The 25,684-nt window shown below is 42.7% G+C and overlaps 2 protein-coding genes across 2 annotated transcripts; one reads left to right on the plus strand and one right to left on the minus strand.

The window, feature by feature from the left end:
- The first annotated feature begins 357 nt into the window (after nucleotides 1-357).
- LOC111233324 (SH3 domain-containing protein 19-like) lies at nucleotides 358-22,375 on the plus strand. Its single transcript, XM_022761109.1, has 18 exons — nucleotides 358-583; nucleotides 6,568-6,604; nucleotides 9,639-9,679; nucleotides 10,947-11,034; nucleotides 11,994-12,129; nucleotides 12,212-12,377; nucleotides 12,470-13,708; nucleotides 14,736-14,807; nucleotides 15,977-16,140; nucleotides 16,225-16,319; nucleotides 16,876-17,173; nucleotides 17,273-17,458; nucleotides 17,557-17,615; nucleotides 17,742-17,998; nucleotides 18,397-18,428; nucleotides 18,674-18,848; nucleotides 19,248-19,333; nucleotides 19,447-22,375. Exons 1-18 carry the CDS (start codon nucleotides 493-495, stop codon nucleotides 19,552-19,554), a joined length of 3,330 nt encoding a protein of 1,109 aa, XP_022616830.1. The 5' UTR covers nucleotides 358-492; the 3' UTR covers nucleotides 19,555-22,375.
- A 409-nt stretch (nucleotides 22,376-22,784) lies between these two features.
- LOC111233307 (tripartite motif-containing protein 16-like) lies at nucleotides 22,785-25,353 on the minus strand. The gene has a single exon (XM_022761089.1). The coding sequence runs from the start codon at nucleotides 25,351-25,353 to the stop codon at nucleotides 23,707-23,709; it is 1,647 nt and encodes a 548-aa protein (XP_022616810.1). The 3' UTR covers nucleotides 22,785-23,706.
- Nucleotides 25,354-25,684: the final 331 nt, after the last annotated feature.

Below are 25,684 nucleotides of genomic sequence, written 5' to 3' on the forward strand. Positions count from 1 at the left end.
GCGGAAACACTTTTGTTCGCTAATTGTTTTGTCCTCCATTTTTTTCCCCCCTCATCTTCGTGACGTCACGCGGCTGGAGAGCGTGCGGCTCTGTATCGTGAGCTCGCGTCCAGGGAGAGGAGGAGGAGGAGGAGGAGGAGGTGAGGGGGGGGGGAGAGACAGAGAGAAACTCTTCAACCGAAACCCAACACAACGACAAGTATTGTTTTAAGATAACAACAGATTTTAAACCGTTTCGCGGCTCCGGAGCTGCCGAGCACCGAGCCGGAGTGTCGACCCGATCCCGGGAGACGTTTCGGGCTTTAAAGTTGACGGTGTTTGGGTGAACTTGTCCCGAGTTGTTGTGGCGGAGGTGGTGGTGGTGGTGGTGGATGTTGGCGACGACGAAACAGGAGGAGGAATAATGTCGCTGTCTCTGTTTTGACCCGGCTCCATTTTCCCCAGAGAGACGGAAAGGATAAAGAAGGAGAGAAAGTGAGAAAGAAAGCAGACATGGCCGAGGCACGGTCCGAAGAAGAGGAGGAAAACATGATGAGGGACACCCGGGAACAAGTGGTCCGACGACAGCCGAACAGCTCCGGAGGTACAACAGCGAAAAAACACTCATATACCCCGCCTGTTTTAAACCGATTCCACCTGATATCGATTATATTTATCGATATATATTGGAAAAATAAGTTGTCACAAGTCAGTTGGGAAGCTTATCGCGGAAATACAACCTTAACCTGAAACTATAGATGCTCAGATAACAGAAAGATCGTCCAAACGTTTCTAACGTTAAAGCTCAAAATACTCCTGTAATTTGATTTTTGTGTAGTTTATGTGTGATTTTAGTATTTCTGTGGAAATTATGGTCAGTTTATGGTTCTGTTGGATCCTCAATACACCTTTCATTTCTGTCATATTTGTAGTATCGCTGTTAAATCTCTCATAGGACTGATAAAAACTGTTCCAATGTATATACTGTACACTACAGGCTTAAAATACCAGCAACTTACTGGTTTAAAGTGCAGAATAAAACGTTGGTAAAAAGCCACAAAGTAGTCTGCACCATGTAGAAGTTTGTACCAAAAGAAATATGTAAAAGGAGTTAAATATTGTTGAATTTATAAAAATCCAAAGTTGAAATGTGTTCAGTTTACTGTCATATACAGAAGAGGAGTAAGAATGTGTCGAGTTTTGGTTTTTTTGGATATTTTATGGACCAAATGATTGATCCTTTACCAATAAATCAAGAGAATATTTGACCAATTAGTCGATAATGACAGACAGCTCAGCTGAAGGGGGAAACTTTCTTTATTCACTACTTCACTGACTGTGGGTGTAACCTGCTCAAACCCAAAGCCATAAATTCTTGTATCAACTTGCATACAAGTCATCATTTGGGTCAAAGTTCACACACACACACACACACTTGCAGAAACATTCCCAGTTCGATGTAATGGTGCAGGCCTGTGCCAAGACTTACAGCCATTAATTTAATGTACAAGTCCTCCCTTTTTGTCTTCTTCTCTCTCTCTCTCTCTCTCTCTCCGTCTCATTCAGGGAAACACAAGTTATAATTTAACATGCCTTGACTTTTCAAGGCTATTCTTTGTAGGTGTGTGTGTGTGTGTGTGTGTGTGTGTGTAATCCAACAGAAGCCTTTCAGATGACGTCCTCGGTATATATCTGGAAAATGACGACATATGTTTGAAGCACTTGGTCTGCAGTTAGAGAATTGGATATTAATTTTTAGTTATTATTTTGTGTAAATCTGCTGAATCGTGATGTATATTTATATTGCAAAACAAAATTGCATGTATCTTAACAGAGGATTTTATCCATATCTCCCACTCTGACTGACTTTTCTCTGCTGTAGCTTTAGATGAAGAGACAACCACTAAGATGTTTGCAAAAATGCTTTATTTCTTGAACACAGTTGGTGTCATTCCAGCTTTGATTGTGCATTTTTTCAGCTCTACTTCATTTGTGAATCAGTGTAAAGAGAAAATCTATTATACCTCTGACTTGCTGATGCCAATTTGTTTGGAATTAAACACATGAAGAAGAAATAGGAAGTTAAACTTGCACTAACAGGTGATATCAGGTGACAGTTGATCTGACAGGGAAGTGTGTTACAGAAAAAAACAACGAGAGCTGAGCAAAAAAGAAAATGGAGATTTCCAGATTGTATTTTTAAGCACACTTTGAAAATATCACAAAAAATAAAGTTCTTTCTTAAAGGGAAAAAAAACAATTAAATTGGCCTCCTCATTGTTAATCACCTCCAACAACATCCAAACTGTTGGTTTCAGCTACAGCCGCCCATATTTACCTCTGTCCTATAATAACAACAAAGAAATCCACCTGGTCATCACCATTAATTCTTCAGCTAATGATCATAACATGGTAGAAACACACTGATCTGGGAGCATGTGTTGCTCAGGGTTTAAGTCAGCTGGTGTTGTGCAATGAAACTCCAGCATGTGACTTTGACAAGCAGAGGTCACTGAGTTTCCACCAAATATGTTTCAAATCTTTGCTTTTATGTTTTTAAACCTAAGAAAAAAAAATTTGACTCCAAAAAGCTGCAAATATTTTGCAACATGGAGGAAATCTGATTGGAAATCATAGAAAATATTTGGATACAAACCAGATTGCTGATGAATTCAGCTCAACATTAGCTCATAGACTGGAAAGCGACTGTGGTTCTGGTCTTTGTGTGGATTCAAAAACAATCTGTGATCAATTTTTGCGGAATCTGAAGATAGTTATTTCCAAAAGATTTTTCTTAAACCTCTCCTTAGCTTCGGGAAATGCAGATTAATCAAAACATTGCAAGTCACTGTCCCGAATCAAATTACATTTCCTTTTAAAAATGTTCTGTTAGAAATAAAAACAAAAGTGAACAAGGCTGAAGATATTTTAATGTAAAACAAAAAAAAAAGGAAAGATGCTGAAACTAGTCGAGTTTCTGACAAAGTTTTAGGTGATAATCATCAACTAATTTAATGAGGAAATCAAATGTTTCCAGAATACCTGAAAAAGCTGTGACACATCCCCGAAACAAAGTGACGCACTTATTTCCTCACGGGCTCGACTGTTAATGTCACAGGTGATAAATGTCACATGTGAGTGTCCCATTGTTTGTTCAGTGTGGGGAAAGGTTTCCCACCAGACAGTCTGTCAGTTAGTTTGTGTGGTGGGTTCAAATCTTAAACATTTCCCTGTATTATTTAATATCCATGACTAGTAACAATCAGAGTTTCAGTTTGGAAAAAAATGTAACACAAGCAAACAAACCCAAAACTCTCATTTTATTTGATTCAAATGTTCAGTCCGGATTGGTGCGTGGAATATATGTCCCATTACTTTCTACCCACCCACACAAATACAGAAATCTGTCATGTGAAATTATCAAAACTGTTTGATGAAACCTTTGTTTTATATAGTAAAACGTTTCTTTAAAAAGTTGTAAAAAGCTTTAAGAATATCATCCGCTTTTTAGGTTGATGTGATGAATTTACACATCCATCAGATTAGGAGCAACATTATCACTCGTTTGAAGTCATGTTCAAAGCTGAAGAACTTGGTCGATTAATCAATTAGGTGATCGACTGGCGTGAACTCTGATAATCCATGATTTGTTTAAATCATTCTGGATTTCCAGCTCGTCAGCTGTAAGGATTTACTGTTTTCTTTGTCGTGCGTTATTTAATGCGTGCGTTAATTAATTGGCAACATGCTTCATTGTGTGTATTGTCTTAGTTTTCTATAATAATAACCTCAATATCTGTTTCTTTTATCTTTTGGTCGGACCAAACAAGACATTTGAAAACGCTGGTGGACATTTTTCACCATTTTTTTAATCCAAGGGATTTGTTAAGATAATAATCAGTAGATTAATCTGTAGTCAAGATGGTCGTTAGTTGCTGCCATAGTCGTGTTTCGAATGCAAGTCCAATATTCACTCTTCTTTTTACTTTTGTTTTGGTCTCCACCAACTCCTGTGGGAAACATCTGGCTCTTTAGCTGCTATCTGCTCCACTGTGTTCCCCAGCTGGTTGCTAACTTTGTCCGTCTACTCTGTGGTGCTAGACAGGAAGTGTACAGTGGGTTTATCTGGGCTTTTAATTTGGAAAAAAAGTGCCTGTATCTTGAAATATTGTCAATGAGAGTGAATCAAAACAGTAAAGTTGTGGGCTGTGAAACCAAAACAACAAGTTAAAAGGTGCTAAAATGCTCCACATAGATGAGTCAGGGGATAACTTTTCACTACATGTGAATCCTTTTATGTATCTATAGTTGTTATTAATATCAAAATAAAGATTAAAGCAGCTTTAAGGAAGTGTAGTCTGCTGTCATGATGGTCCACCCTCCTGAAGTAATCCCTTTAGCTCCAATCTCCGACCTGTGACCTCTGACCTCATCGTGCCAAAGGAGAAACCCGACAGATGACGAACTCTGAGGAAAATTTGCTGTGGTGTGCATTTGCATGTTTGAACGCAGCTCCAGCTCAGAGCTGAGCCAGCCCCGCTGCAGGACAAACATCTGGAAGTATTAAAACTCCTGATGACTCCAGCAGAATCCCACAGCAGCCAATCACAGCCTCACTCGATGCCTGCTCTCGGCCAATCGGAGAGCGGGCCAGCTCAGACGGGCAGTCCAGTTGGAGTTTTAGAGAAGGAGAGAGTAGAGAAGAAGTGGACAGAGCAGAGAAAAGAGAAAGTTTGACTTTTGGAATAGCAGAAAAGGAAGAAAAGAAGCGAAAGAAAAAGAAAGACGGAAGTGCTGGCAGAGTATTTTCCAAACACGTCATCGGTCAGTCTCTCTGGACGCCACAGGGACGCCAAGCGGACCTGGTGATCAGTTTGAGGTGTGAAGAGAAGGAGAGGAAAGGAGGTAGGAAATGGGAAAATGCACACACAGACAGAAAAAGTCCAGTCCTCTTTCTTTTCCTTTTCCTCTTTTATTTCTGCTTTCTTTGTTCACCTTGAGAAGGTGATGACAGGAGCTTGAGGTGTTTTTTACTTTTCCCCCTTCCCTTTTGTTGTCAATGTGGTGATCACCTGACCGTCAAACGAGTGTGGGCAGGGGATTGAGACGTCTTCAGTCGTAGATTTGACTTTGATGTTGTTTCTGTTGATGGTGCTGTTTTCTTTGTGTGTTCAACCATGATCACCACTTCTTCTTCTTCTTCTTCTTCTTCTTCCTCCTCTTCTTCTGTCTTTTCTAAACAGACTGAAAACATAAAATGCATCACTTCCTGTGTGGAAGACTTCAGACTTTATGGATTTCTGTTTTTGATCCGCATCGCGACAATTTAACAGCTAAAAGCTAACGAGGTTTCACGTGTTTTTCATTTTAACACAAGATTTTTAACATGAATCATATTGACAGTGTTTTTTGACATTTATGAAACTGATTTTATTTAAAAAAGATATTTATCTCTTTTGATGCTTAATCACCAGGTTGGATGTCGTTCGGAAATCTGTGATAACTCGTGCTAGTACGACCGGAGAGTCTGTACTAAAACAAGACTTTTTCAATACGTTTTAACCCTTTTTTTTCATTTAACAAAATATGCCAAATTAACACTCCAACACTAATTATCCAATTTAATAGAAAAACTGCCGACACACTAAGAAAAAAACAAGAAAAGAATAAATTTACAACATTAGAAAAAGTGAACATATCGATCAAAGGTCCGCCATCTGCACAACGTACAGACCATGTCATTCAAGAGACTTAAATATCAATGCCCAGTCAGCAGAGGCGGGTGAGATACAGACATAATTATGCAAAGAAAAACAAAATATTATTAGTATTAATCATGAGATGGACATTAAGCCGTCACACGAACAGTCGGCAGCCACGATTACGTCTGTTGAGGCGGTTATGAAAGTGATTTGCTGTTGTCATTCTGCAGACAGAATCATAAAGTGTGTGATATGTAAAGATCCTAATCTTTAGTCTTCAGACACAGTCTTTGCCAGTTGTTCTTATAAAGAGTTTTTAAACCTGTTTGATATTTGCGACTTCTGCAAGTGACGTACAAGAAGACGCAACTCTTCTTTGTCGTTGTGGGATTTGTTGGGGCGTCTATCTCAAGTGGTTCAGTGTGATGTCTTGTGTTTTTTCTCAGTCGTAAGGTTTTATGTTCCTTCCCGACTGTCAAAGACTGAAAAGATCTGTACCAGTTGGTGGAAACAACTGGCACAGATTGGTGGGTTGNAAGTGGTTCAGTGTGATGTCTTGTGTTTTTTCTCAGTCGTCAGGTTTTATGTTCCTTCCCGACTCAAGTCTTTGTAGCTTCGTCCCAAGCTTAAGAGACAGTTCCTCATCAAGACCCTCTGGTTGTAGTTTACTGCAGATTTTGATCGTCACCACCTCTTTGTGGTTTGAATTAACAAATAAAGAACTTTTCCTACAAAACGGTCTAAGAGTGAAAAGTTATCTGGTTCAGATCAGGAAACACGTGATCTTAGAGCAAGTAAACAAGTCTAAGATTCACACCAAGCAGTTTTGATGCTTGACGCTACCTTCACATTTCACGATCCTCATTCACGCTCTCTTTCTCTGCAGGTCGTCCTGACAGACGAAAGCCAGAGCATCGTCACAGGTGAGATATTTTTCTTTTTCCTCTTCCTCTTTGTCTCTCCAGTTCGGACAAGATGAGTAACTGTTACCAGGAAGTGATCCTTTTTAATGTGACCCATATGTAGCAAGGTTTTTTTTGGCCGAAAAGGTTTGTTTGATGTTGAATCCAGGTGAAGGGTTTGATCTCTTTGATCTCAACCTGTCATGAAAGACGTTTTGCTCTTGAACAGATCAGTAAATCTTTCCTTCTTTAAACAAAAACTGCTTCTACAGACGTTTTCATAAAGTCACACATGTGCCCATTGGGTCTATTTTCTTCAGTTTCCTCACAGACTTGCAAGGACTACTTTTCCTCCCTTTGGTTTCTTGGTCTGACACACTCCTGAAAGTATTTTGGCTGTTGGCCGGTTGGCATGGCAACTAGCCGGGAGAAGTCACAGGGTTTAAAGACTGTGTGTGTCTGTTTATTGGGGAAACAGAGCCTGAGTTTGACTTTATTTCACTTAAACTAGAGTAAGTACAGAAATAAAATGGATTGTGAGAAGGTTGTGAAATGTTTGAAAGCCCCTAATGTGTGACGAAACACCAGACTGATCACATTTTTTGGGCGGGGGGTTTTCCCTTTTTCCACATCAGGGCTCTCAAGGTGTTTTCTGTGTTGGAGGATTGACCTCGGACTGGTAATTACTTTCAGCTCTAAGCAAAACACATGTTGAGAACTGATCAGTAGAGAGGAGGCTCTGAGCCTCTCCTCTGATTGGCTGACTGTTTTCTGAGTGATCCAATAAAAATATAGCAGATTTCAGGTTAAAAACACTCAGAGAAACCAAATCCTGCAAAGGTTTGGATGGTGGGTCCAGGTGGGCGGGGCTTGGTGACTGCTTTGTTGTGACATCACAAAGTTCCAGAAGTCCTGACGGCTGGTTTTAAGGCTCAGTTTCTGAATACAGGCTGTGTGCATTTCTCTGTGGACTGAGGCTTTGATACTTTCACAGTATTAATATAGAAGCTAGAGCTGATCTATAATCACACTACACATGGACACAGACCTTTACACTGGATGAGACCTTTTCATGAGTGGTCAAAAACTGTCTGTCATTTTTTACAAGTACAACCAAGTATGTATTGCATTACATCCTGCCTCCTCTCTGTGATGGCAGTTTTTTATTTAACTGCTGTTTTTGTAGCTGCTGCCTGAACTGCTGGACCGTCAGTCGCACACACCCCAAAATGATGTAATGGGGCAAATGGAAAAGCCATGACAACATTTTTTGCCAAACACAGAAAAGCTGCATTAGCAAAGAGGGACAGTGTTCATGAAGCGGATTTAAATTAACACCTGCTTGTCTAAACAAAATGATAATTTGTTTTCTATATGATTGTTTAATTAAGTTTCTCTAAATGTTTTTGTTTTGTCACACTCCTTTTTTTTCAGTGATTAGGGAGGAATGGAAAGAGGAGGATAAGAGGAGTGTTTTCCATCACTGTTTAAAATAAAGCTGTGTGTGTGTGTGTGTGTGTGTGTGTGTGTGTGTGTGTGTGTGGGCAGTGTCAGGGGTGAGTCATGTGTGTCTGTTCATGGTTAGCAGCTCTGTGGCAGAGAGACGGAGACAAAGACACAGGGAAAGACAAGAAAACAGTTTATTTCAGTTTATTATTTATTAAAAAGACAGAGAGAATTAGACGCAGAACGACGTCTGACCTCCTTCTGTCATCTGGGTGAGTCTGGATCTGTTTCCTACTCTGCCTAGCAACAACTACTTTTTCCGTTTTTAAACGGGAAGAATTTGGACTCAGTTTCTGGCTCTCCTCTTGATCCTGAATGATCTTTGAATCATTTTGACAGTTTGATCTGATAAACACTTTCAATCGGGGAATAACAGGACTTTTTCTCTCTCTTGGGATGTTTATAAAAATGTGCTGAATGTGCAGAAGGTTGTTTGGGGTGAAAAACAACATTTCAGAAACCACAAAGGGAAGAAACGGTTTAGTTAAAGAGGCCTGTCACATAAAACTCCAACTACTAAGTATTTCTTTTTTGGAAACACACTGATCGAAGTTGTACTGAAGTGTTTCTCCTCCTCATTAAGGCATTAAAAGACGCTCAGGACGAAACAGAGTCGGGGTTTTCAGGAGGCCGGCGGCCAGTTCTCTACTCTGGACAGATGTCTGTAACCATCAGTCTCGCTCCACTGGGAAATAAAAGGATGTTTCACCATTTTACCAGGACGTGAACTTAAACACTTCCTGAGTAATCTGTGTTTCTGAGGAAAAGAAAAGAAGGATGTGCAGTAGAGTTAACGATCCGTCCTCTTTCTCACTACTAAAAACATTAACTGGAGCTTTTTCTTAGAACTAATATTGCTGTTTCATGTTTGAAGCCAATTGGGAGAGTTCATGCAATCCAGCAAGATGTTGTATCTGGGCAGGGTCCAGGGAAACGATCTCGGGTCTAGACGACACTTGTCTGCAGCAGATGAGAGAGGCAATCCGCTCACATGATGTGACCATGACAACTTTAAAAAGTCCGAAATATCTTCGCACAAATGGTTAAAGAAAACTTTTGCACAGTTGAATAGAAAAATGCGTCCTTGTAATCAAGAGCTGAGCTGAGGTGGAAGTGTACTAACATACTAACACACTGTGGATATGTTTGGGATTTACCTGTGGAAAACAAACCTGTAGTCTTAACCCCTCCCCCTCCAGGAAGCTGCGAAATCAGTCCTGAGTCTCTACTCAAGCATTTTAGGGCAAATGTGAAAATATTTCTGCACTAACTGAGCAGCTGGAGCCTCAGTGCCTTGCTCAAGGACATTTTGGACATGTCGGCTAATTCGGGCAGTTCAAACCTCCTTCATTACACTAATTAATTTCAGATCTAAGCCGTTGTTATTGCCCTTAAAGCAAGGCAGCAAATGTCTGAATGTGAAGCAAAGTGGAGCTCACCGAGAAAGGACTGGGTGGGACGAGCAAGCTATGTTTATCACTGGAAAACAGAGAGAGAGAGAGAGATGAACTAATGTGACTCATGTTTTCCTTTTTTTCTTTCCCTGCAGCCAGGGTCCCCTCTCGTCCATCAGAGCTGCCATCAAGAGAAGTGAGTGTTCACCCTCGAACTTTTTCTCTTTGTGCTTTTTCTATATTGATTTTGTGTCTTTGCAGGAAGAGGAAGATGTCTAAACAAGCAAACACGTATCCTGAAAAACTGATCACTGTACAGACAGATTCAGGAGCTTCTGAGCAGATAAAGCTTGTCAGCAAATATGAAATAAGAAAATAAAAAACTCTTTCTGAGATACTTCTATATTGACCAGTTTATATATATATTTAACCAGTTAAAACCCCAGTTGATAGTCAGACTCCTTTACAGTGGCATCCTGAAGAATAAACAGTGTACAACATCGCGGATAAATAATCAAAGTAAGGAATGCTCAATAACCAAGAGCTTATTGGGAAGTGTCAGTCTTTCCTAAACTCTAGGATTGAGTGAGGAGTTTGTGTGTTGACCACTGAGTCTAAACTAAAAGAGCCAAAGAAAGTTGGTTGTTTGTCCGACAGAGCTTTGTCAAAAAGTCCATTTGAATTGTGGCCTGGAAAAGTTTTTCCTATTTCTATTTTTAAAATAGAAAATATGCATTTTGACCTTTTTGCAGGGAAATAAAATCCAGCTGCACTGTCGACTGTTTAACCACTTGTAACTGCAGTGGTGGAGGAAGTATTAAGATCTTTAACTGCACCACAGTGTAATGATACTCCATCACAAGTACAAATAAAAAAGCAAAAACTAGCCACTCATGTTGTATTCCAGATTATTACTGATGCTTTAAGTATAAAGTGACACTACATTTCAGTAGCTTTGTTTTACTGTTTGCAGTTTAATTAAAACAATGCATCATATTTTATTAACTGTCTAAATATAATGATCTGAAAAATAACCAGTAACTATGGCTGTTAAAAAATGTGTTAGTGTAGAAGTATAAAGTAGCAGAAAGTACCTCAAAATTGTACTTAAGAGTAAACGTACATGTACCACTGTACTCGTGTTTGTCGTTTAGTTTCAACTCATTCAGCTTTAAAGAAGAAAAACATGTTTACAGGTCACACATCACATGTTCTGTAATGACGAGTCCCCCCCTTTAAAGCTGTGCCATCACATAAAAATATACCAAAAACCAAGATGTCTGTCCTCTCATTTAGTCATTTCCTAGAGTTATAAATTAAGTTTTGTTTGGTTTGAATAAGACCTTTGTAGTGACGGACTCAGCAGAGGTTTAAAGTGATAATTTTCTTGATTTTAAAATTTTCACTTTGTCACTTTTAAAGCTTTAAAAACAAACTGACTTCAGCGTCTTTTCTCTTATCAGCGTCCACCAGGTCGACTTCTCTCTCGGAGACGTCCAGAGACAGAGAGCGAGACAGAGACAGAGAAAGAGACAGAGAAAGAGACAGGAGGTGAGACGCTGCTGTGAATCAAACCTCTTCTCATAACATCACATAAAACAGATAAGTCCTCACGCTTCATTTGTCCACTCAGTATTTTTCCTCAACAAACTTGACCTTCTGGAGGTGATTGACCTGTTTGACTGTCGGCAGCAGTTCATCACTCTTCACTCCTTCCTGCCTCACATTCTCACACTTGGACGGCTCTTGGATTTGAACCAACGTAAACATTTATAAGCCGCTCTCTGATCTTTGAGCCTCTTGTTGCTGTGTGTTGCTTCACACTGAGATCACAGCTGAGTCAAATATTTGTCAAAACACAGACCTGGGAGCGCTGAAAAAAGTACAAAATGTTTATATGACTGTGTTTTCTTTTAGACCGAAGTGTTACGTAACATACACCTGGTGGACAGATGAGTTCAAATTCATTTCCTGCACACTCGGGGATGTTTTTATCAATTCTTGGTGCAGTAACTGTCTCAGCTTTTTCTTTTGTTTGGTTGTTGCAGCCTGTAATTCTTATATAAAGATGATGTCGTGTCATAATGTGAATCTGATGCTTGACGAGGGTCAATGACCGAAAACAACTGTTCATTTATTACTTATTCTGTTGACAGAGTCACTAATAGTTTGAATAATTCGTTAAACGACGTTTACAGGTAAAACAATCAAAGAAACCAAATCCTGCAAGGTTTGGATGGTGGGTCCAGGTGGGCGGGGCTTGATGACTGCTTTGTTGTGACATCACAAAGTTCCAGAAGTCCTGACGGCTGGTTTTAAGGCTCAGTTTCTGAATACAGGCTGTGTGCATTTCTCTGTGGACTGAGGCTTTGATACTTTCACAGTATTAATATAGAAGCTAGAGCTGATCTATAATCACACTACACATGGACACACACCTTTACACTGTAAAAACTGTACATCTCTAGATATCCCTCTGCTGACTTCCTGTTATCTGTACCTGTTGCCAGGCGACCAGAGATCACCATCCTGTCTGCAGAGCCGCTGGCCTCCACGTCCTGGTTCCCAGGGGCCTCTGGAGGATTCCCACCTCCCCCTCCTCCTGCCGCACAGATCTGGGGACCCACAATCCCTCCGTCCATACAGGTGTGTGTCTGTCCGTCTCAGTGCGAATGGATAGAGTCCGGTTCAGTTTGTTTGTTGGGTAACAGGGTTTTCTCCTCCTCAGCCTCCTCCTTCCTATGAGGAGGTGATCAGAGAGAAGACACAGGAGCAGGGTCTCCTGCCTTCTTCTTCCTCCTGCTCCTCGTCATCCTCGCCACGTCCAGTTTCCACAATAACCATCGCCACACAGACTGACCCAGCGTCTGCTCCCGACCCCGAGGACGCACCGGGTGAGTGTTTCTTCTTCATGTGTTTTTAAAGCATCTTTATATTTTTATTCATAAATATATAATATAATATAATTATATTTGTTTTCATGCAGAGAGAAGACCGGTGAGACCACCACGACCACGACTGCCTCTCTCCTACCCTCCCAAGTCGTCTCACATTGATGACATCACCGCCAGCCAATCAACACTCACCTCCATTAGCAGTGACAGTATCGACACACACGCCTCCTCCCCTGTGACCTCAACCACCAGTGCTCAAACTGACCAATGGGATCAGGCTTCAGCTGCTGTTGACACGGCAACTACATCCACGGCGTCTTCTCAGGCCCAGTTGCAGCGTCCACGCCCGCGGCCTCGTACTAAGATCGGAGTCCAGCCAATCAGCAACGAGGTCAAAGTTCAGACTTTGGTGAAACTCCGTGAGGACGGTTTGGCCACGCTAGCCGCCCGCACAGAAGCCGACACCGCCAACCAGGAAGTGAGTCAGGGGAAGTACCTGCAGGAGCTGCTCGAGGCCTTCAGCTCAGACGACTGGGGCTTCCCTGATCGCCGCAGCGACAGCAGCGGGCACAGCCAATCAGAAAGTGAGGAAGAGGACGGCGAGGACATGGCGACTCTGAAGGCGAGGATACAAGCCTTCGAGCAGCAGCAGCAGCAGGTGGCTGATGGGAGCTGCGGGGACGCTAACAACAGAGACTTTGTTGTCACAAAGAGACCTGAACCCCGGCCGCGCCCTCGTCTCCAGGGCCAACCAGCCAAATCTGCCCCTCCCATCGTTGCACCAAAACCCAAAAACTTTTCACATGCTCCGAAACCATCCAGCAAGGTATTCTGGGAAGATGGTGGTTTGGCGGCGGCGGTGGCGCCAGCAGACTCGGGTGGCGCAGAGACTCTGAAAATAACTGAACCCCCGTCTGAAGACTTGAACCCTAAACCTGCTACAGAACCAGCACCTTCCTGTGCCCCGAAACCTGCTCCAGCTTCGACGCCCCCACCCCCCAGAACCACGGAAAAACCTTCACTCACGCCAAAACCCCAGTCTGCTCCAGACACCCTCCCAGCCGGTAACCCCGCCCCCGTCCCGGCGCCCAGGCCCCCTCCTCCCAAACACACCTCCTCTCTCAGTGACGCTCCCTCCCCAGCCAACCCCAAACCCCCACCCAGACCTCCAGTCGCCCCTAGGGCCAGCGCTGGAGCACCACCCCAGGATAAGAGCACCGCAGCTGGACACACCACCCCGACTCTGCCCCCGAGACCCACAGTGGAGGTCGGCAGTGGAGCACAGACAGAGACAGGAAGTGACGAGACGCAGGACGCTGTGAACCAAGTTGGTGAGTCTGATTCTGGTTAATGTCTTTGTCTTTAACCCTCTGTGGGTGTTTTCTCCATTTCTCCATTATTTCTTAAATTCACCTTTTAAAACGATTGTCAGAAATATCTCGGCTCTTTCTATAATGATCAAAAAGATTCTCTTGTGAAAACACATTTACTGATGTAGATGAGTTGAAATGGGTTTTGTTTTGTCTTTTGTTGATAAAAAACAGTAAAATAAATGAGTGAAAAAGCAGATAAATGTATGAAAAATGCCTAAAATGAGCTTCAAGGCCTTTTAGCTTCATGTCATGTAAAAGCGTCGTCAGATTTGAACCACATTCAAACCGTATGTCTACGCTGTGTTATTGAAAGATATTAATAGAAACATCTGTCGACCTCAGAGGGTTAAAGGTTAAACCAGTAGTCTGTTGTCTTTACTGACCCCTGCAGGCAGCAGCAGGAACTCCAACAACATCTGCACACAGGTGTGTTACTTACATGACTGAATCCAGATGTGAAACCACCATCTTTACAGATGAATCTGTTACTTCTCTGCTGATAATCTAAATATCTTATAATAATTTGAATACATGATGAACTTTCTTTGCTATTTTCTGACATTTTGTGTGTCGATTATTCTCTTGGTTAATTGTTTCTTCCATGAAATGTCAGAAAATAGATTTATTGATAATGAAATAATCATTAGCAGAGCTGCTGCAGTCGTGATAACAACCTGGAGGTGTGTTTACACACGAGGGGAGCGACAAATCCTCACAACTGGAAAAGAACAAAATATTATGAATAAAACATGTTTATACTTGAAAAAAAGATAAATTGTTGATTGATTATTTCCTGTGGATTAATACTCGTGTGTATGTATTTCAGCTCTGCACTTGACCTTCATTAAACCTGTGTCATTTAGCACGAGCCTCAGTCAGTCTAAACAGGGCCAAGCTAGGCTGAAAGTGGATGTCATGCATCAGCAAAGCATGATGGGTAATATTTATGTAGTTTTTCTTATTTGTCTGATTTTTGTTGTTTCAGTGAAAGGAGGAAGTTTCCGTCCAGGCATCCCGACCAAACCAGCAGCGCTGACCTCCCCACGCAGAGCCAGTGGTGAGAGAGAGAGAGAGAGTGTGTGTGTGTGTGTGTGTGTGTGTGTGTGTGTGATACTAAGCTGTATGTAGCTGTCATACAATGGAGCATTTGAATGCTTACAGACACAAGCTTCCTCGTTATGTTGCAGAAATATGCAAACATGTGAAGAGATTGAAAGTTGTGTGTGTGTGTGTGTGTGTGTGTGTGTGTGTGTGTGTGTGTGTGTGTAACAGAAGAAGGAGAAGGGGTTACATTATGCAATTCAAACTCTGTGAAAGAAAAATGCTGATATTGTGTGAGAAGAAAAAAGACCCCACTGTTTGTGTGCTGTGAGTTTAATGTGTCAGAATTGTGTGTGTGTGTGTGTGTGTGTGTGTGTGTGCGCGCTGTCAGCTGTATCTGGCTGGCAGTGTATAATTTCCCATGATGCAACTAGCCAGGCTTTATTGTCTGCCTCGTACACCAGAAGCAAATGAAAACTATTTTTATTTTCTTGTGGTTTCTTTATTTTTACATAAAACTCTCTGGTGTCAGAATCAAAACAACAGGACAGTGACTCTGAGCTAAAGTAGGTCATCGGTGTGTGAGGTCATCAGTCTGCTCTTACCCACATGGTTATTCGATCTGCGTGTAAGGAAATGGGATTAGAGGTAGAAAGCCTGTATTGTCCCTGTTGGTGCAAAGGAGGAAAAAAAAAGAGAGACAAGCAACATCAAAAAACACAAGACACAGATTCTCTCTAATAAGATAAATAATATAAAAATATGTCAAAACAAACAAAAAAAATACACAAAAATTCCAGAGAGCAAAGAGCTGCTGCACTCGTGTGCGCCGCCATCTTGAAACGTGTGTGTTTCAATATCCAAATGTGTGATTTACATGAAGCCTAATCTTTATTTCAGGTGTGATAGCCGCATTGTTCAGTGTGTTCCTTCACAGTAAAAGCCTCCAGCCACATGTCGATTAATGAAAGTAGATATCAGGACGTGAGAAATATTGTTGTGTGTTTTATTCTTTGCCTTTATTGTGACAGCGAGAGTTTTTCTTTTTAAAGGTTTCCTGCTTTTAGACAGTTGATAACTTTGATTGTTGATTGTGACTTTAGCTTGTGATATGAACAAGTAGTTATAAGATATATGAACGTGTAGTCTGAGTAATGTGGTCTGACATGCGCTCTCCACCTCCAGCTCCAAATCTGGCTCCCAAACCCACAGGACTCTCAACAACGCCTCCAGATCCAAACCCAGTCCCCGCCAAACCTGCAGCTGCTCCAGCTACAACCTCCAAACCATCAGGACCGGCCGCCGCCGCTCCAGTCCCAACCAAACCTCCAGCTCTGACTCCAGCTCCGGTTCCAGCTCCAGCTCCAGCTCCGGTTCCAGCTCTGACTCCGGCTCCGGCTCCGGCTCCGGCTCCGGCTCCGGCTCCGGCTCCGGCTCCGGCTCTGAGGAAAGGCCCTGTGATCCAGACCAAAGCTGAAACCGAAAGCACTGCTAACCCAAAGTCCTCAGACCCTCCTCTTCCTCCACGGTGAGACTCCGTGAGGCGACGCACGGTGACGCACGGTGACGCACGGTGACGCACGGTGACGCACGGTGACGCACGGTGACGCTGATTTAATGAGACGCCACCGTGTATTAAACACGTTGCTCAGTATCAGCTCGTCTGTTGCCAATGTGAAATACAGCTGTGGTCTCATAAGCAGCTACATGAGTCTTAGTCATAACTGCTCATATATTTCACCAGGTTTTCTCGTCTTACTTCAAATAAATTGACCTCTGACCCCTCAGTGATGTCCTGTTGGCAGTGCAGCATTAACAGGAGAAAGTCACTTAAATTAATTGTGTGCATCTCTGACACACGGTCGGACAGGAAGTTGAAAATCTCAATTAAAGCAGAAAATATCAGTTTTGGAAATTTTATTCGACTGAAACGTTAAAACTTTGATTATAATGTTATTTCATCTGCAGCATCGTAATCAGCTGCAGACGGGTAACGCTTCAGGTCGACCATCATCCGTCAGCACAGACAAACACTTCTCTTCCTCTTTAAGGTTGAAAACCAGTTCACCTGTCTTTCTCTCCAGGCCTTCAAGTGGAAAGTTCCTCCCACTTCGTCCTCCACCAATCAAATCCATCCCTGGGCGACCACCGCCTCCAGCCGTCACCTCGACTCCCTCAGCCAATCCGACCCCTCCCCCTCCTTCCAAAACCGGTCCCGCTCCCTCTGTCTCACCTGTCGGCCAGTCTGCACCTTCACAGACCACGCCTCCTTCTCCTCCATCTGTAACGGCCAATCAGCTGCAGGCTCAGAGGGCACCGAAGAGAGGACCGCCTCTGCCCCCCCGGCCTAAACCTGGACATCCTCTCTATAACAGCTACACGGTACACACACACACACACACACACACACACACACACACACACACACACACACACAGAGGAAATACGACATCATAGATTTGAGTGTAAATTTCGCCATAGAAACAGGAAGTCCTGATTGTCCTGGACGACCCCAGCCCGGCTCCCTCAGAGCATCAAACCCCCGTCGCCCCCGTCATCAGCCCCTCACAGTGTCTTCTGGACCTGGACACCCCACCAGAGCCGCTCCCGGATCAGGACCGCCAGTCAAAATCTGCCCTGGAGGAGCTCGGCCTATCAGAGTCCCAGGTAATAGATCAGCTGATCTCAAGCTCTAAACACGGCGCTGGATTTTAAAAACTCTTTAAAGGACGTGAGTTGATGATTGTTTTTCCTTTGTCGTTTAGTCGATCCTCCCTGTGCAGCCCGCTGAACAGAAGGAGCAGCCAGACCCTCCCCCTGTCAGGTGAGACACACACACACACACACACACACACACACACACACACACACACACACACACACACGACACGACGAGCTACGCACCAGATTCTCGTTTCATGTTGTGCGTATTGATTTGGCGTGTGCGCAGCGGTCCCCGGTGCATCGCCCTGTTCGACTACGAGGGCGAGGAGGAGGACGAGCTCACCTTCTCCCAGGGTGATGTCATCGCCCTGCTCGAGCTCATGGGGCAGGAGTGGGGGCGGGGCCAGATCCACGGCCGGGTGGGAGTGTTCCCCCTGAACTTCGCTGAGGTGGTGGAGCCGCTTCCGCAGCCGCCGCCGCCGCCATCGCCAGGGGAGACGACAAAAAGTACGTCGGTGGACACGGCAGTGATAGAAAGTTCTGGTGGGCTGAAGAATTTACTTTCTTTGTCTTCAAATGTCTCATCTTTACTGTAAATTTGTTGTCGGTATTAATTTTGCAGATGAGTGTAAAGAAAAAGAACAAAGTCAATAAGCCAATAATAATTATGGTGGAAGATGTAATGCCGACACACTAGGGGGCGCTGTGGAGTCTGAACCACAAAACACTCAAAACAACAACATTATTTTCTCTCTGATTATCTGAAAATTAACAGGAAATTCTGCTGTAGGATTAAGAAAATGTTTAGTAATAGTTATTTCTAAATTTAAATGAAACGGTGACGGAGCCGTTTTCAATCTGCTGCGCACATTCAGTCTGAAGCAGACGCTTTAGATTTCAATGTAATGGTCTTTTCTTCTTTTCCCATTTGTCCTCAACAGAACCAAAGACTGTGCAGGACCCAAACCCAGAGGTGTGTGTGTGTGTGTGTGTGTGTGTGTGTGTGTGTGTGTGAACTCATAACTACTGCACCAACATTATTACAGTATCTTCTGTGTTTCCTACATGTTATAAACACTGTAAATTGTTTCATTTATGTTCAGATTTTCACATTTTTCTCTCAAAAATTGTCAAAATTAGTGTTTTACTGGTGTGTGTGTGTGTGTGTGTGTGTGTGTGTGTGTGTGTGTGTGTGTGTGTGTGTGTGTGTGTGTGTAGGCAGAGGAGTGGGCTGTGGCTGTGTTTGACTTCCCCGGTCAGACTGCAGAGGATCTGTCTTTCCACAAGGGGGCGGTGATCCGAGTGACGGAGCACGTCGACGCTGAATGGAGGAGAGGAAGACTGGAGGGGAGGGAGGGGCTCTACCCCGCTGCCTTCACACAGCCCTACCAGGGTACCACACACACACACACACACACACACACACACACACACACACAGCTTTCCTAACGGGGACCGCAGGTCCAGATTATATATGACGACCTCACACAACTCCACGTCCAAAAAAAGCCGAACTGAATAAATGAGGTCAAGCTTCCAAATCAACTGATCCGCTGCCTGTGAATATGGATCAGCACATCAGGTTTAATCTTCCTGGATGTGCCAGGTGGGCGGGGTTTATCACTCAGGAGGGTCAGACAGTTAAATCAAAGATCTGTTAACGTCTGTAACCAGCACCTCACCTGAGAATGTCCGACCGACCGTGGTGACCGTCCACCTGGTGGTCCCGGGACTCCTGGTGAGTCAGTGCTCCGTTAGGTCTCTAACCCCAGTTTCCTCTTCCTGTTTCCAGTCCCAGACCAGCAGTGGGCAGGTAAAGGAGCGGCCAAGGCTCTGTTTGACTTCACAGCAGAGGGCGAGGACGAGCTGTCACTAAAGGTGTGAGGGAGTCAGGAGTGGATCATTTCTCTTCTCTCTTCATGTCTTGTTTTTAAATCAGCTGGATGTTCCTCTCTCTCTCTCTCTCTCTCTCTCTCTCTGTCCCGCTGCAGGTCGGTGACATCATGACACAGGTGGAGCCTGTGGATGAGCAGTGGATTTTGGGAGTTGTGGGCGGGAAGCGTGGGATTGTGCCTAAAAACTACATTTCACTTCTCTGACGAGGAAATCCTGAAACGGCCTGAGAGCGACTTTCTTTTATCGTCTGTTAAAACAGGTTCCGGTTTTGAACCGGCAACCTCCCGACCTGCCGACGCCGCGGAGCGTTTCCTGCGCTGACGAGGAACGCGCACACGAATCTGAACATTCACATTTTGAAGCAGTTTTTTAATGAAACAAAAGCAGCTCGGTCGGTTTTTATTGGTAATTTTGTTATTGATCTGGACTCTGACATGTCATCGGATTGACAACCCTGACCTGACGTCGCCATGGCAACTGAGACCTATGATGACAAAGAACAGGATGGACCTGTGCTGCCTTGACGACGGAGGAAAACTGATGTCGATGACGTTGAGTTTAGTCTCAGCTTCCTGTCATGTTGTGACGTTTTTGTGGGACTGGATTTGACTCTTTTGGATTTGACTCTTTTGGATTTGACTCTTTTGGATTTGACTCTTTTGGATTTGACCGGGACGTGGACTCGAACCCTGAAGCTCCTGCTCGTGACAGTTTTAGCTCTGCGCTCGTGTGAAATCGATCGGTGTGATGGGACATAAAGGAAAAACACACGGCTGGACATCTGCTTTTTAGACGACTTCAGCTTTGCCTCTTTGTATCTGTTACAGATGTTTAACAAAAGTTTTTATGGTGTCCGTGGAAACAGCATCCGAACTGGAAGCCCTCAGCTCCGCAGGAGGATTAATTCACTTTAAGTAACTCAGTTAAAACCTAGAACTACATTTATCTTTAACATAGTGAACCGTGCCGAGCGTTAATTCTCCTCCAGAGCCGGAGGAGATCAGGAAACTGAATTAAAGCTCCACATTAATTCATTCAGTTTTCAGATGAACGACTGCGAGTTCGGGCTTTTCAATAGTTAATCTGTCCGTGGAGCGGCGGCGAGGCGAGTGTGAGCTGCAGGCAGGATGTTGCTGTGCGACCTGAGTGACGCTTGGTGCTGTTATATAATATTTTAAACTTGTAGAGCAAAAAATTTTTCCTCTTTTGAGACAAATTATTAGGAAATTTTCATTGAAATGTTTTGTTTTGTTTGGCGACACTGGTAGGTTCCTGTAGCTATTTATAAAAGACTGTTGCACATTTCTCATTGGAGAAACTTTTTAGAAATGTTTCACATTCCCGAAGCTTTGAAGTTTTAACCGGATCATTTAAAAAAGAAAACACTACGACTGGTTTTCATCTGTCGTCACTGCTGATCAAAGCTTTTCTAACAGTGAGACTCAACACGTCGCACAAGATCCAAAAATACTTTAAAAGCACTTTAAAAGTATTTTTGAAAACAGTTGGCATTAAAGTAAAATAAATACACGTAATTCCGTATTTAAACTTGCAGTTAAATCTCGACACTAAGCGCGAGCAGCTCAGTAAACGACAAAAACACAAAAGGTCATGAAACTCAACCGTGCACCACGAACCTTTTCTAAATCCCTTCTGGTACTTAAACATGTTCATGGTTTATTACAGTCAGGCTTTAAATGTCGCGCTCCTCTTGCTTCCTGCAGTTAAACGGTGTGTGTGAGGTGGTTTTGAACGCGCTCTGTGCCAACAACAGGAAGTGTGTCTGTCACAACGTTAGCGACGGTGCGGCTCTGGATGTGATTTTAAAAACATATCAACATATCAGTCCTCACGTGTTCCTTCACATTTCCTCCTCACGTTTCCTTCCTCTTAAAAAAAAAAACGGCATCTCTCATTTCTAGACTGAAAATGAGTCGCATTCATCAACTGAAGTGTTTTTATTTTCTTTGAAGATAAAAGATGGATGATTTTCTCTTAATGTGCTGTCAACAAATTAGCAGTGATGATGAATTCCTCTTATTAAATTAAAGATTTTAGTTGTTTGTCACTTGAAGGTCTTAAAAATGTACTAACTTTTTACATTATTCAGTTATTATTTATTATCTTTTCCATTTAATTTTGAAAGTCTTGACGGCAGTGTTAAACATAGATTTACAAAATAAAATGCAGCCAGATGACAGTGAAGTTGTATTATAGTAGATGGTGCTTGGTTGTCCACTTCTTTTTAAATTGCTATATGTGGAGTCCTGAAGATAAAAATAATGTGACGTGATTATTTTGTCAAGATGTTGATTTACTAGAGAAACTTTTCTGACAGTTTATTTTAAATCTAAATGGTCAGTGATGGTCAGAGCTCCTGAAGCGTAATAAGATCATGTAAAATGCGTCGTAAAAAAATTCACAACACAAATCATGCAGTTATTGTAATTTGACAGTAATGAAAGACGTGTGGGGAAATGTTCCACAGTTAGAGACAGAAGATGCTTTCACTGTCCTCTGCACCCTGCAGACACTCGCATTCAGCCGTCTGTTACAATAATCCTCACCAGACAATCGAGCCAGTGCATCCAAGTGCAAACAGTTCATTGTTCACTGAAGAAAACCTTTCAGCATCCATCCATCCATCCATCCATCCATCCATCCATCCATCCATCCATCCATCCATCCATCCATCCATCTTCACGACTAATTTGGTGTCAACTCGCTAAAGAGAAAATCTTCCATGTGGCATCTATTGGACTGATTGTGCACCAATGTAATGACTGTAACACTAGTGTGTGTGTGTGTGTGTGTGTGTATGTGTGTGTGTGTGTGTGTCTATAAATGTGAGTGCGACAGAAACTGAGAGATTTATAAATCGCTTTCTAACAGATATTTTATGTATAACCAAACATTCCGACTTTTTAATCCAAATAAAACTTTGAGGCATTTCAATAATTCTTTTCTTTGGTTTTTACTTTTTGGTTTTTTGTACAACTGACAAATCTGACTCAATAAACTTTAATAAAGACACATTAAATGGTAAAATGGAGTGATGCACATTCTGTCCAGCATGGTTAGTAAAAACCCAGATAAACTATCTGGTAAACTACTGTTTACATTCACTCTGATCATAAAAATGACTGTAAATTATTTTATTGTAGATGCAATAATTGATTATTTTATACTAAGATTATATTTAGTCATTTTCTGTGGTTTCTAAAAACTTGCTAGGTGGAGTTAGTGTGTTATTAAAACACAAATGCATAAAACAATTCAAAATTTTAATTTATATTTAGTTATATAAGGTCTGTAATGGCTGAATAATAAACTCAAAAACTAAAATCAAGTCTGGAAATGTAGGGAATCAGGTGCAGATATATTAACGGTTTACAAGCCACAGTTTGTTTTTTGTTTTTTTATTCACTGTATTTTCACTACCACAATGTTTCCACACACTAAATTAATTTCCCAACACCATTATACAAACAGTAATTCAAATACACCAGGACGACACTGACAGACGGAGGGGTGGTCAACAATTATCATAGACGTCACATAAAAAGTATTAAACAGAAATACAGCGATCACAAAAGTATGTGTTGCATTGCTGCAAGTAATGAGTTTTTTCATTATTAATTAATCCACTGATTATTTTCTTTATTAATCATTTTATCTATAAATTGAAAATAGTGAAAATTATCCATTATACCCATTATAATCTCAAGCAGTTCAAATTGCTTTATTTGCTCAACAGTGCAAATAAAAACCCAAAGATATTCAGTTACTGTCGTATATTATAAACAAAATCTTCACATTTCAGAAGCTGAAAACTATTTCTGTTGATCGATTAATCAACTAATCCTTGCAGCTCTAATGCACTGATTGATCAAGTAATAATCATGTAAACCTACTGCAACAACTGAAGCATAATATTAACAAGATAGATCATTGATTGAAGAGCAGTGTAGTTTAACAAAAATCAGTGCATAGAGTGAAACATAAGAGACATTACATTAAAGTTCGAGATCTAATGAGAAGATAACTCCAGTGATCTTGGTCGAGGTGTCACAGAAGTCACGCCTCACCTTAGCAACTCAAAGACGTTTATATAATTTATATAAATATATCTAAGTGCCATTTTAATCACTATAATATAAGATTCCTTTCAGGATCACATTATGTTTTTTTTATTACTTTTCATACACCTGAAGTAGTTTTTTTTATCCATTTTAAAAGCCACTAAGAAGATTACCTACCATATTCTTTCTGCAATAACTTGTTATCTCCTCGGTGACCAAAGTGTCCGGGCTCCAGTAGATCACCAACTCCTCTGTCTTGTTGATTTCTTAATCTTACTTGAGCTTGCACAACTCGGCAGCGTCTCCATCAGAACCGTGAAGCCAGAGTCCAGCGTAGAGCGGCTGGGTGAACGTGGTCTGGACTCTGTGGAGGAGAGTCATGGTTTCAGAGACGCTGTAGAAGGACAGAACACCTGCGCTGTGATCCAGGTACACTCCCACTCTGGAGGGCTGAGAGCCTGTAATGAAATCGGAGGCGTGGTGTCTGAACGTGTAACTGTTGTCATACGTTAACGCCCAAGACTTATTATTGTATCCAAATGCACTCGCAGTGAACTCTCCTGTTCTGCTAATGTTTTTGTAGGTGACCGCAATTGAAACTTTCCCTTTCCTCTCCACCTCCCAGTAACGACGCCCGGTCAGTTCGTTCTCACTCATCACCTGAGACAAACCGGTGAATCTCTCTGGGTGACTGGATTGTAACTGCCCTTCAGTCTTTGAAACTTTTCTGTTTCCATCAGATAACATCAGCCCGGCGCTCGCTGTGTTCGGATCCAGTGTGATATGACTTGAATATTGTAAGAACTCGGCTCTAGTCGTGGGCAAAACATCCACGTCTGTGTCTGTCGGTGATTGTCTGATGAAGACCTCACTAACAACAGCCTGTATTCGATCTCTTGCTGCTGTCATAGCAACTATCGCATCCTCGATGTCCCGCAGACGATGGATTTTTGCACTGGGTGAGTCTGGAGACTCAGGAAGTTGTGACGATGAAGGGTAACCCTGAAGAAACTGGGTGTGGTCCTCTGTGCGTGAGAGCTGCTCCAGCTCGGCGTCTTTCCTCTTCAGCTCAGTGATCTCCTGCTCCAGCTTCTCCTGAAGCTCTTTGACTCGACTCGCTTCAGTTCTCTGCTGAGATCTGATCTGCTTCTTCACGTCCGAGCTTGTTTTCTTGATAAGACGGACCAGCTCGCTGGAGATCTTCTCGGTGTTCATCACTGCTTTATGAGCAGAGCAATTTATAGCTCTCGCCTCCTGCTGAAGCACCTTCACATCTTTCTCTCGGTTCTGGATCCTTTGCTGGATTTTTTGCCGACTCAGCTCAAGCTCCTTCTGCTTCTGTGTCCTTTCTGCTGCAGCTGAGACTGTGTCGTGGCCTTTATGTTCATCCATGGAGCACAGATAACAGATACACTGCCGATCAGTGCGGCAGAAGATCTTCATCACCTCATTGTGACCGGAGCAGATGGTCTCCTGAAGCTTAACGGTGGCGTCAACAAGTTTATGTTTTTGAAAAGCAGGAGATTCGTAGTGAGGCTGGAGGTGTTGCTCACAGTAAGAAGCCACACAATTCAGACAGGACTTGACGGCTTTCAGCTTCCTCTCGCTGCAGACATCACAGGCCACATCTCCAGGTCCGGCGTAGCAGTGATCAGCTGGAGCAGCTCGGAGTCCGGTCTTCTCCAGTTCCTCCACTAACTCTGCCAACATGGTGTTTTTCACCAGTGCAGGCCTCCGTATGAAAGTCTCCCGGCACTGAGGACAGCTGTGCACTCTTTTCTTATCGTCATCCCAGAAAGATTCGATGCAGCTCATGCAGTAGTTATGTCCACAGGGAATAGTCACCGGATCCTCCAGTAGATCCAGACAGATCGAACAACAGAATTTCATTCCGTCTGCCTTATTTCCCTTCTGCGCCATTTCACCTCTCAACAACAGGGAACATCTAAAGTTTCACTTTCACCACAGCAATTATCACACACAAGCCTTTGATTTACTTTCACATTTGCATGCTGATCTACAGAGAGAGTGGCTTGTGCTTCTTGCACCACACAGCGTGTTTGTTATACCCATCTCTACACTTGCAGATCTGTGAAAGAGGCAGGAACCAGGAAGTCAGATGAGGAGGGGTTATCAGTCTTTTATTTCACTCAATGAAAAGGAGCATTTTGAGCCTTTCTAGCCTTCCTTTACTTGTGTATAGTTGGGTTGAACTTTGATACTGTGTCCAGCTCTAATTTACATATTTACA

The sequence above is a fragment of the Seriola dumerili genome, unplaced genomic scaffold (genome assembly GCF_002260705.1).
Source record: "Seriola dumerili isolate Sdu_G_001 unplaced genomic scaffold, Sdu_1.0 BDQW01000388.1, whole genome shotgun sequence".
Taxonomy (NCBI): domain Eukaryota; kingdom Metazoa; phylum Chordata; class Actinopteri; order Carangiformes; family Carangidae; genus Seriola; species Seriola dumerili.

What these genes read in the sequence shown, in the direction of transcription:
- LOC111233324 (XM_022761109.1), top strand. Translation starts at nt 493, where the DNA reads ATGGCCGAGGCACGGTCCGAAGAAGAGGAGGAAAACATGATGAGGGAC. An exon ending in AAGCCAGAGCATCGTCACAG is followed by an intron (nt 6,605 to 9,638) that starts GTGAGATATTTT and finishes CTTTCCCTGCAG; the next exon opens with CCAGGGTCCCCTCTCGTCCA. An exon ending in GGCAGTGATAGAAAGTTCTG is followed by an intron (nt 17,999 to 18,396) that starts GTGGGCTGAAGA and finishes TGTCCTCAACAG; the next exon opens with AACCAAAGACTGTGCAGGAC.
- LOC111233307 (XM_022761089.1), bottom strand. Translation starts at nt 25,353, where the DNA reads ATGGCGCAGAAGGGAAATAAGGCAGACGGAATGAAATTCTGTTGTTCG.